General features: G+C 44.1%; 1 protein-coding gene across 2 annotated transcripts; it reads left to right on the forward strand.

Annotated features, from left to right (window-relative positions):
* The first annotated feature begins 2,038 nt into the window (after positions 1-2,038).
* pofut4 (protein O-fucosyltransferase 4) lies at positions 2,039-11,101 on the forward strand. 2 transcript variants are annotated; one of them, XM_084085980.1, is made up of 5 exons: positions 2,039-2,184; positions 4,906-5,250; positions 5,660-6,040; positions 7,096-7,718; positions 7,906-11,101. In XM_084085980.1, exons 2-5 carry the CDS (start codon positions 4,906-4,908, stop codon positions 8,054-8,056), a joined length of 1,500 nt encoding a protein of 499 aa, XP_083942106.1. In that variant the 5' UTR covers positions 2,039-2,184; the 3' UTR covers positions 8,057-11,101. The 2 variants fall into 2 exon arrangements, with proteins under 2 accessions (XP_083942106.1, XP_083942107.1); XM_084085981.1 differs by lacking the exon at positions 2,039-2,184 and adding an exon at positions 3,411-3,435.
* Positions 11,102-11,373: the final 272 nt, after the last annotated feature.

The following is an 11,373-nucleotide window of genomic DNA, read 5'->3' on the forward strand; positions in this document are numbered from 1 at the left end:
TTTATAACTGATTCATTGTTTTTTGTATTGTCCCTGTCAAATAAACATATAAAAAAAAAATATATATATATATATATATGTTATGTTGCAATGAATCAGTCAACATTAGTTTAATATGGAAGGTTGAGAGAACAGAACAGCATATCTCAGTTAAATAATGACTGTTAAGGGCTTGATTTAATTCACCTCGAATTAACACATTAAATTAAGGCCTTAACAGTCATTATTTAATTTCAAGCTTTCCCCCCCCCACACCACGCCCATATCCCGACCCCCCTGATTATGAACCAGGGACCACCACCCTGACTGTGTTGGGAGGGGGCCCCCCTCCCAACACAACAGTGGTCTCCTGAGAATCAACCTGGACCACTGTTGTGTTGGGTCTCCTGAGAATCAACCTGGGGACCACTGTTGTGTTGGGAGGGGGCCCCCCTCCCAACACAACAGTGGTCCCCAGGTTGATTCTCAGTCAGGGTGGTGGTCCCTGGTTCATAATCAGTTGAAAACCCATGGGCTAGTTAGTTAAAGGTAGGGTAAGTGATATTTTTTGGTTAAAACAAAAAGTATTTTGTTAAAAGGTTAAATCACTATATTCTGATACTAATCATTGCTATAGAGTGTTTGTTCAGTAACAGGAGTCTCCCCGTCTCTCCAGCTCTTTAATAAACAGAAAATATATTTTTCGGTAGGTGTCAAAATCTCAGCCATTCAGGAGAAAGTACCCATTTTAAGCTTCATTTTTATAGTGTTCCAGTTCCAATTTTGCCTGCTCATTTCTTAGTGTCATCACTTCCAATTTCACTTGTTTAATCTAAATGAAACTGAAACTGAAACGAAAATGTATTTTGTGTTTAATAAAGAGCTGGAGAGACAAGGAGACTCATTTTACTGAACAAACACTCTATAGCAATGAGTACTATCAGAATATAGAGCTATTTAACACTTATTTTAACCAAAGAAAATCACGTACCCTACCTTTAATAAACTTGGTATCGTTTTTTTTTTTTTTTTTTACTTCTTTATGCAGTAGAGTGTTGTTTACGGTTATGTGAGGCTGGAGTTAATACTATCTGACTATCAATCTATGTCTATCTATAGTGGTGTAAAGTGAACATGTGCTCAAGTAGCCTACTCCTGTACTTAAACTTAAGTACAATGTTGAGGTACTTTTACTTTACTGGAGTGTTTCCAATTTTCAATACTCCACTCTCCTACATCCCAGAGGCAAAACAAAATAATAAAACATTTTCAGCTATCTGAAGATCTACAAGCTCACAGTGGGCGTTGTGAGCTCGTAGATCTGCTATTTTCAAAAGATTTTTGTACATTTTGAACACTTGTGAAATAGGACATTCTGCATAAAGAGTACTTCTACTTTTGGTACTTTAAGACTTAAAGTAAAAGTACAAAGGTATTGGCATCAAAATGTACTTAGAGTTCAAGTAGATTTTGAATTCCGTAATATTTACTTGTAACTATGTCTACATTGCAGTATTGATACTTTTACTTAAGTAAAAGATGTGAGTACTTTTTCCACCACAGCATAAGATAGAATAAAATAATGGTTCCACTCCAGTCCAGTAGATGGAGGTAAAACAGACGGGGGTTTGTTTGGGGGAGCAGAAGTCGAAAGAGCAGAGACAGTGTTGCCATGTCCGCTTATTATAAGCGACTTTTGGCTTGCTTTTCTGTAAAGTTGCTTGTAAAAATATTGGTAGTTGCGGCGGGTTGCGGTTTGTGGGGCTTGTTTCTAAAGTGTATTTGCTTATTTGAGCTTGTTTCACATGTTTTAGCTTTTAGCAGATCTACAAGCTTGTAGATCTGCTATTTTCAAATAGCCAACAATGCATAGGTTCGTTTAAACGTGCTTATATGTGCCTAAGTTGCTTCTTTTGGGCTCGTTTTCATAGACCTAGTTGCTAGTTTGTCTCGCAAGACCTGGCAACACCGACTCCAGCTGTTTTTTGTTCCTCGTCGTTGTTGTTATGTTATCGTGTGTGTGTGTGTGTGTGTGTGTGTGTGTGTGTGTGTGTGCGTGTGTGTGATTTACTCCATCTAACGGTATTCCACTAACGTTAGATGATTCATCCTTTATTTACAATCATAGTCCGCTGGAGAATGGTGTCTTTTCATCGCTGCAAGTGAGGAACGAACCTTAATGATCCTCACACACAGTCCATCAGGGTAAGGAATAAGATATAAGAACCTTAATGATCCTCACACACAGTCCAGGGTAAGGAATAAGAACCTTAATGATCCTCACACACAGTCCAGGGTAAGGAATAAGAACCTTAATGATCCTCACATAGCTGTAGAATACAACTCTCGTAGACGAATTTATGATTCTGACGTTTTCAATCTACGAGAGTTGTAGGGTTCACCCCCCATGGACACAGGGACTTTCTGCACTATACCCCGCAGACACTCCAAACATGTACAAATTGAAAATAAAGGTGCTTACCCCCACGCCCTAAATGTTAACTAAAGGTGCTTACCCCCACGCCCTAAATGTTAACTCTCGCTACGGGGTAGTAGTTTAATGTAAAAAAAAAACATATCTTTCAATAAAGAAGTGTTTTAATGCTGTCTGTGGCCGAACGCCATTTTTTCACCCTCGTTTACTTCCTCTTTACATTGAGTGTAATTCCGGGTTTCACCAGATGGGCGCGTCACTACCGCCCATTGGGAACTTCCGACAGAATCGGCCACAAACGGCATTAAAATACTTCTTTATTGAAAGATATTGATCATTACATTAAACTACTACCGCGTAGCGAGAGTTAACATTTAGGGCGTGGGGGTAAGCACATTTATTTTAAATTTGTACATGTTTGGAGTGTCTACGGGGCATAGTGCTGAAAGTCCCTGTGTCCATGGGGGGTGAACCCTACAACTCTTGTAGATTGAAAACGTCAGAATCATAAATACGTCTACGAGAGTTGTATTCTACAGCTAATCCTCACACAGTCCAGGGTAAGGAATAAGAACCTTAATGATCCTCACACACAGTCCAGGGTAAGGTATAAGAACCTTAATGATCCTCACACACAGTCCAGGGTAAGGTCTAAGAATCTTAATGATCCTCACACACAGTCCAGGGTAAGGTATAAGAATCTTAATGATCCTCACACACAGTCCAGGGTAAGGAATAAGAACCTTAATGATTCTCACACACAGTCCAGGGTAAGGAATTAGAACCTTAATGATCCTCACACACAGTCCAGGGTAAGGAATAAGAACCTTAATGATCCTCACACACAGTCCAGGGTAAGGAATAAGAACCTTAATGATCCTCACACAAAGTCCAGGGTAAGGAATTAGAACCTCAATGATCCTCACACACAGTCCAGGGTAAGGAATAAGAACCTTAATGATCCTCACACACAGTCCAGGGTAAGGAATAAGAACCTTAATGATCCTCACACACAGTCCAGGGTAAGGAATAAGAACCTCAATGATCCTCACACACAGTCCATGGTTAGGAATGTTAGAGACACTATTTATGTTGTTGTTTGTTAGTTTTTCTGGAGGCTGTTCAAACACACAGATCGTGGTGAAGTTTATACTAGAATGGATGCTAGTCACTTTCAGTGGTGGAAGTACTGCTCAGATATTTGCCAGACCCAAGGGGTCGGGCTTACATGAGGCTTTGTACCCGTTTCGTCCATACATGGGCATGGTCACTTTGTCCTCCGGCCCCAGCCAAAAAAAAGTCTGTCCCAAAAAAAAGTCTGTCCATACATGGGCATAGAAGGGACACATGTCATGCGAAGCCCGGCCATTCAGATTTTAACCACTAGGGATCTGGCAGTACCAGGTCTCCTGGTTCCCTTGTTTACTAAAATGTTTGAAAATAACCTACACGCTCACAACGATCAGCTATTTTCAAATAGCCTAGGTATAAAATAGGGCTAAAGTGGTTAATGTATGTTTTATAATGTAATGATGTATATCTACAAAGTAACTAACTGGTAACTAAAGTTTTCAAATAATTGTAGTGGAGTAGAATTAAAAGCACAATATTTGCCTCTGAGATGTAGTGGAGTAGAAGTAAAAGTACTGACAATGTGAAATACTCCAATAAAGTAACAATACCTCAAAATTGTACTTAAGTACAGTACTTGAGTAAATGTACCTAGTTACTTTACACCACTGCGTTATTGAGGAATGCTTTCACCCAAGACCATCTATTTGAAACTCCCAAATTACGGGGTACAATGATCCGTGAGGGAGATACAAAAAAAAGTGTTTTAGTTAAAGATGCAATCCGTAAGTGTTATATTGTTATAAACCGAGATTTGAACCGTGGTCCCATGCATGGGTGGGAGGCCAAACATCTAAGCTAAAAAAATACACAATAATACCCATTTTGCAGGGCAGATATTGCGCTCATAAGCTTCAGGCAGTACTACTTGTCACCCAGTAGGTGTCCGACCCGACTAAATGTCTGAATGGAAGAGTAGGGAGACCACCTCCAACCACTGCAGATGTACTAGTTGCATTGTATTAACATGTGTCCTCTACCATACAGATGTACTCTAGCTATATTGTATTAACACGCTAAGGGCACGCGGTCACACTGCAGTGACCGCACTTTTATTTTACCTATGGGGCGAATACAAATGTGTGGATTCGCAAGAAAGATGCACAAGACCATGAATCCACGCATTTGCATTGACAAAGCATTGGCAGATTCCGCCCCATTAGGTAAAATAAAAGTGCGGTGGGACCGTGCCCTAAGACTGCAATACAGAATGGTGAAAATACAATTTCATTCATTAAAATAACTCCCGGAATGCAGCTTTTTAACGTTGGACCGTGGTACTATTATGGCTTTACCCCTGCGGTCTTAAACGCTAACCTAATTGTGTCTGAATAATGAAAGGTCCTCTCTTCCGGCTCCAGATGGTGGTGAAGGGCAGGCTCGTGCCCTGCGTGTGTCTGGCCCTACTGGGACTGCTGTGTCTGCTGTTCTACTCCCACGCTCACCTCCCCCTGGAGGAGCACCACCACCAGCCCCTGATGGATGTCGGCGACCAGGCCGCCTTCCTGCCCCAGAGCGCCCTCTCCGCCGCCATGGAGTTCACCTCCATCGGCACGTACCGGGGCCCCGGGAACAGCGACCAGCGCAGTAACAGGGACCTGCCCATCCTCCTCTGGTGGAGCGCGGGGCTCTTCCCCCACTTCCCCGGCGACACGGAACGGATCGACTGCGCCACGTCCTCCTGCATGGTCACCAGCAACCGGAAGGTACGTCCATAGTTTGAATGATTGAATCGATTATTTCCCTCTCAGGTCACTGCACGATTAGTCTCTCGAGACTTGTTCAAGTGCTTCCGCAATACAATACGCAACGGAAGCTCCGAATATGCAAAGAATCTGCAGAGAATGTCCCCCCTACACACACACACACTTCTGTTTAGCCGCTGCAGTCACGTAAATTAGTCGAAGCTTATAGCTTGCTGCTTAGCAGAAATATAAATCAAACAATATATTTTAAAGCTATTTTAAAAGCTATTTTTGTGCACACAAGTTACACTCCATTTAGCGTTTGAAGATTGTGGAATAGCTGTCTGGCTTCAGAGACTACTCCACGAGTAAAACTGAACTTTTGGTGTGTGTGTGTGTGTCCCTCCAAAAAAACAAAAAAACAAAACAGGTCCAGCTGTACAAACGGACCGCGTCCATCATCTTCTACGGGACGGACTTCCGGGCGTACGAGGCGCCCCTCCCTCGCCTCCGCCACCAGACGTGGGCGCTGTTCCACGAGGAGTCGCCCATGAACAACTACCTCCTGTCCCACGGGCCGGGCGTCCGCCTGTTCAACTACACCGCCACGTTCCGCCGGGAGTCCGACTACCCGCTCACCCTGCAGTGGCTTCCCTCTCTGGAGTACCTGCTGCGGCCGGCGGCCGTGTCCCTGGCGGAGAAGAACCGCTGGAGGAAGGAGGGCCTGGCCCCCGTGCTCTACATGCAGTCCCACTGCGACGTCCCGTCCAACAGAGACCGCTACGTGCAGGAGCTCATGAAGTACATTGAGGTAACCGTAAACTAAAGCTGTGGTTCTCAAACTGTTGCATGTCGAGGCAAAGTGTAAAATAATGCTTTTTATCTCAAATCAAAAAGTGACACAGATGTGTTCCAGGTCTCAATGGGTTAATATTTATTTTCCCACTGTCCCCCATCTGAAAAGCTTTTGTGCCCCCCCCTGAAAATAGCAGATCTACAAGCTCATCCGCTATTTTCAAAATACCAATGTATATAGGGTTAAGGTATTTAAAATTACGTTGATGCTTTATTTACTCATTTAGCTTGGAACCCCCCCAAGGGACCCCAATTTGACTTCTGTAAAAAGGACAATGACGAGGTCCTGCTGCCATGATGTCCCACCGTTTTCATTGGAGAATTATATGTGAAATAGCTGTTAAAATGACTCTTTATTCTCTTTCCATCGAGGAATAGTGATTCTAGCCTGGCGTAGACAGACTATATCACTGTGTGGATATGAGTCTGGTGCTTCCATGAGGACGTTTTTTTTCCCAAGGGGGCGGGATCAAAACAATGGCCCTCGACGCAATTGGTTAGACCTACAACCAACTACCAATTACAGTCTCCCATATTCGAATACTGGGCCCCGATTGGTCACACACGTCTTCTGGAGCAGGAAATGGATTCTCTATGGAGCGATGCCAGACCCAAATCGCAGAGTGCAATTTTTTTTTTCACTCGCAGATTCGTCTGGTCCCAGGCTATAGTGATTCTGCATTTTACTAATGTCTTCCTCAAACACACTGAGGGCAGCCATAGCTGAATGTGTAGAGTCCATCTGGGAATGGGATGGTTGCTGGTTTGCCCTTCAACCCGCCCAGTCTGGGTCAAAGTGTCCCTGAGCAAGACACGTAACCCCTAACTGCTCCCTGGGCTCTGTATTAATTGCGCCCACTAATCCTAATAGGATGGGTAAATGCAGAGGACAAATTTCACTTACTGTATGTGCAAATATATAGTGCCAAATATCCTAACAACTGGGGTCTGCCTCTTATATACATTCAAACTATGTTGTCACTTTTTCTGCTGTCCCGTTTCTTGTTGCAGGTGGACTCCTTTGGGAAGTGCTTGAACAATAAACCTCTGCCCCAGCACCTGGAGGACACAGCCACCGCGACTGGCGAGGATCCGCAGTTCATGAACTTTGTGGCGCGGTACAAGTTCCACCTGGCACTGGAAAATGGCCTGTGCCCAGACTACATGACGGAGAAGCTGTGGCGCCCCCTGCACCAGGGCTGCGTTCCCGTGTACCGAGGTTCCTCCGTCGTGGCAGACTGGATGCCCAACGACCATTCGGCCGTCGTCATAGACCACTTCCCCTCGCCGAGGGACCTCGCCAGCTTCCTCCGATCCCTCGACGAAAATGACGAAGCGTACGCGCGCTATTCGGACTTCAAGAGCCCCCGCCACATCACCAACGCACGCCTGCTGCGACGGCTGGAGACGCGCGAGTGGGGGGTCAACGACATGAGCAAACCCAACTACCTCAACGGGTTCGAGTGTTACGTGTGCGACCGGGAGAACGCTCGGCTGGCGGCCGAGCGGGCCCACCGGAAAGCTCCTAAGCAAAGTCCGCCTCCTCAACCCAAGATGGCCAATAACTCGCACATGGGGTGCCCACTGCCCAGCCCGGGCTACGGAGATGTGCAGGACCTGCCCCAGGACGACGGGTAAATTTGTCTTATTCCATTAAGTATGCAAAGTGTGGAGGCAAGAACTAATTGCTCTGTAGTCTGTACTTTGATTTCTCTCCCCTCGGGACACAGTCCCCCGCCCCCACAGCTCTGATTAATTGGCTTTCTCGTTAGGATAGCCCCTGATGTGATGAGCCTAATCTATTTGTATATCTGTTCACAGATGGCTGCAAATTTGGCCTCAGGATTACTGGCAGAGCTTGGAGCAGGCAGAGGGTTTGGAGTCCCTGATAAGACATAATGAGTCGGACCCTTCGCTGCTGTGGAGACACATGCAGGACATCGCTGTGAGGAGAGCCAGAGGAACACACTGACGCCAGGCCCAAAAAAAGACAAATGGAACGCGGCTTCCGTCCAGAATTACTGGGGGGGGTTGTCCCGTTTGATTATGCCAGTCCTATTTTAATGTTTGCCTCAAATGTGTCTCCTCCATTGACATGAGGCGACGTCACTTTAATTACTTTTGTTTTAACACAAGTTACAGTATAACATACTGCTGAACAATAGCAGTAACTGTTTAACCACTTAAACTCCAGCATCCGTATCCTGGGGAAAACGTCATAAAATAGCAGATCTAGAAGCTCACATTTTATATTTTATGTACAGAGAAAACAGGGAAAACACTAGTATTGAGCCCTGAGGGACTCCGGTCAACCAAGTATGGGGTTCAAGTGGTTAAAGCTGCAATCCATACGTTTCATGTCCAACCCAGGATTTAAGCATGAGCACACTTCTACCACTATTCCAAGAGCGAATCCCTGCTTGGCAAGTGGAGATGTTGTGCTTATGAGCCTCAGGCCGTACTACTTGTCAACCAGTAGGCGTCCTACCCAGGGTCTAAATGTCTCAATAGAAGAGTAGGGAGAACACCTCCAACCACTGCAGATATACTAGTTAAAATAGCGTTAAGTTCCCGATTGCAGTGTGCTGCGTACCCTGTTTTTTTTAGGTCTTTTTTCCATGGTATATAGGCTTGCTAAAAAACGATTCCCCTCCATGCTATAGAGCTACGTAATGGGCATTTGGTTTATCGGATGACTTTTTTCCTTAAGAAAAAAGAATCTTAATGTTTTCCAGGTGTTCAATTTGCATAATTTGCCATCATTCCCCCTGATGTCAATTCTGCACCAGAGCAGTTCTTCCAGACTTCTATTGGCCTCTAAACACCTGGACTTTCTAATAAAGCCAAGAGTTCGTCTAACTGCACAGTAAAATCCTGTGTTAATTTATCCATTTGTACACTCAGAGTTAAATTAAAGGTGCAATCCATTAACTTTAATGCGCTACTTGGGAAGCGCCAAATTCTACTGCTGAGCTGACACAGAGAGCCTGTTTGGACAGAGGATATATTGCATTTGACCCTCACGCAGTACCACTTGTCTTCCAGTAGTGGTCGTATCAAACAACAGGATTTTAATACAAGAGCAGGTAGACCAACTACAACCACCGCAGTTGTTAGTGATATACTGTATACATACTATTTGTCAAAAATAATGGTTTATTCACAGGAAAAGTTATGGATTGCAGCTTTAACAGAGGGTTTTACTGTGTGTGTGTGTGCGCGCGTGTGTGTGTTAAAAGACCATCAGGACCCACCACAGTATTACCTTCATTACTGCTACACAGCAGGGGGCCGCCTGCAGGGTGGGTTTTTTAGATCGTTCTACAACGCTACCACTTAGACAGTGATGTTTCTGCAACGGAAAACATTGTTTAACCAGGAAACGGAGAAGATGATGAATGTAATATTTACCGAGCTAAGCACACCAGCCCAGCGGGAGATCCCTTTACTTCATTTTGTACCCTCGTCTGTGGCACATACTGCATGCTGTTCGGGGCTTTAACTCGCACCCGGGACCACAAATCTCCCATCTGTGCAATACTAAGCTCTCAGTCTTCCTTGTTGAGCTTTGGGTTTTGTAAAAAGATGCACGCTACTGTCGCATGCCGAAAACAGCCGATCTACAAGCTCACACCGCGGCGCGATTGGCTGTTTTCAGAACCCGACACCAGCGGCAAGCAACCGACTATAAATGAAAGAAACACTACACCTATTTTCAGCCTTATCTTCACATAATTGGTCCGCACTAACGCTCATAAGATGGTACCATTTCCGTATACTTGCTCTGCGTCTAAGAGGTGGGCTGTAGATGGTTCCAAAATGTGCCTACCAATGACATCACTGGTGGAGATTCTGGAAACTACAGTACAGCCTCTCTCTTATGTAGTAGCATACTGAATTAGAAGCCACTGTTGTTGCATCAATAAAAAAGAAAAACATTTTGAAATGGCCACTAAAGCAGTGGTTCTCAATCTCAACCTGTGGGTCGATTTTGGGGGGGTCCCCAGATGATAGTGAAGTGACAATTGAAGGACTTTTAAGACCAAATACTGCATCAAAAGTAATCCATAAACTATACTATAAATACATAATATCTATATAGTATAAGAAAGAGGCCAAAATTGTGAAAATAGCCGACTATTTTCACAATATTTACCTGTGGAACGAAGTCAAACAAAATGGGGGTCCCCAGTTCAAATATGATTGTTTTGGGGGGTCACGGCCTGAAAAGGTTGAGAACCACTGCACTAAAGAGTAGCAAGTCATCGGTAGCAACATTGTTAACCACTCACTCAGTCCACCTCTGAGGCAGTAGACAGAAATGGTATCGCCCCATAGTGAGGAGATCCATATATGGAGATGTTGGAAAAAAGGTGACATGTAGATTTAAAGCATAACTTGTACATGCATCATTTTGAGGACAATCTTGTACCACGCTAGTATTTTCTATATTATATATTTATATACCATCTTTATATAAATCGTTTTATTTTGTAAACAATGCATCACAGAAAGCAAACATGGTATTTTGTAAAAAGGAAAAGCCCTAAACAATAAAATCTTGGGAGAAAACCAAACCAGTAACCATTGAGTTTCTCACAGACAATCCTTAAATACAACTTAACTAGCAGAATGTTAACGTACCCAACAACCAACATGAGTCTGTTCAGTTACTTAAAATGTATAACGTTCTACAGACAATTCCTTCATAGTTCACCATGTCAGATAACGAAAAATAAAAACTTGTAAATGCATACTTTGGAGGAAGAAAAAGAAAGAAAAATTGGACGTTCAAACTGATTAATGTGAATTGTCTAATCATTATTGTTCATTATAGCAATCAGTCTGATAACCCTTAAACGATGAGTAATGCCCAAGTTTGAGCACAATACATTCCAATAACTGTCTAAGGCCAGGGTTCTGCTTTCAGCATGTAAATGAGCGTAAGGGAGATGGGGAACCGATTTATTCTTGGTCGTACAACGGCGCCGCGCCGCGAAAACAGCCGACCTACAAACTCTCACCGCGTCGTGCATGCGACGCGTTGCGATATTTATTGTACAGCAGGTCAGCTGTTTTCGCCGCGCGACACCATCGTACGGCAGAAAAATCTCACACTTTGGAGTAGCAGCTCTCGCAGTGGACTTTGCCCCACTGTTTCTCAACGTCGGGTCCAGGGGAAAGTGTACAAATGCCCACACTCTCTGAGTTACAGACCCATAAGGGTCCATTTTGGACCCCTGGTGTGCTCCGGACCCGACATTGAAAAACAGTGTTTTACCCCTGTGG

Source organism: Gymnoscopelus microlampas (genome assembly GCF_963454915.1).
Source record: "Gymnoscopelus microlampas genome assembly, chromosome: 18".
NCBI classification, from domain to species: Eukaryota; Metazoa; Chordata; class Actinopteri; order Myctophiformes; family Myctophidae; genus Gymnoscopelus; species Gymnoscopelus microlampas.

Coding starts and splice junctions, on each gene's coding strand:
- pofut4 (XM_084085980.1), top strand. CDS start 4,906: ATGGTGGTGAAGGGCAGGCTCGTGCCCTGCGTGTGTCTGGCCCTACTG. Junction 6,041..7,095: donor AGCTCATGAAGTACATTGAG/GTAACCGTAAAC, acceptor TTCTTGTTGCAG/GTGGACTCCTTTGGGAAGTG. Junction 7,719..7,905: donor GACCTGCCCCAGGACGACGG/GTAAATTTGTCT, acceptor ATCTGTTCACAG/ATGGCTGCAAATTTGGCCTC.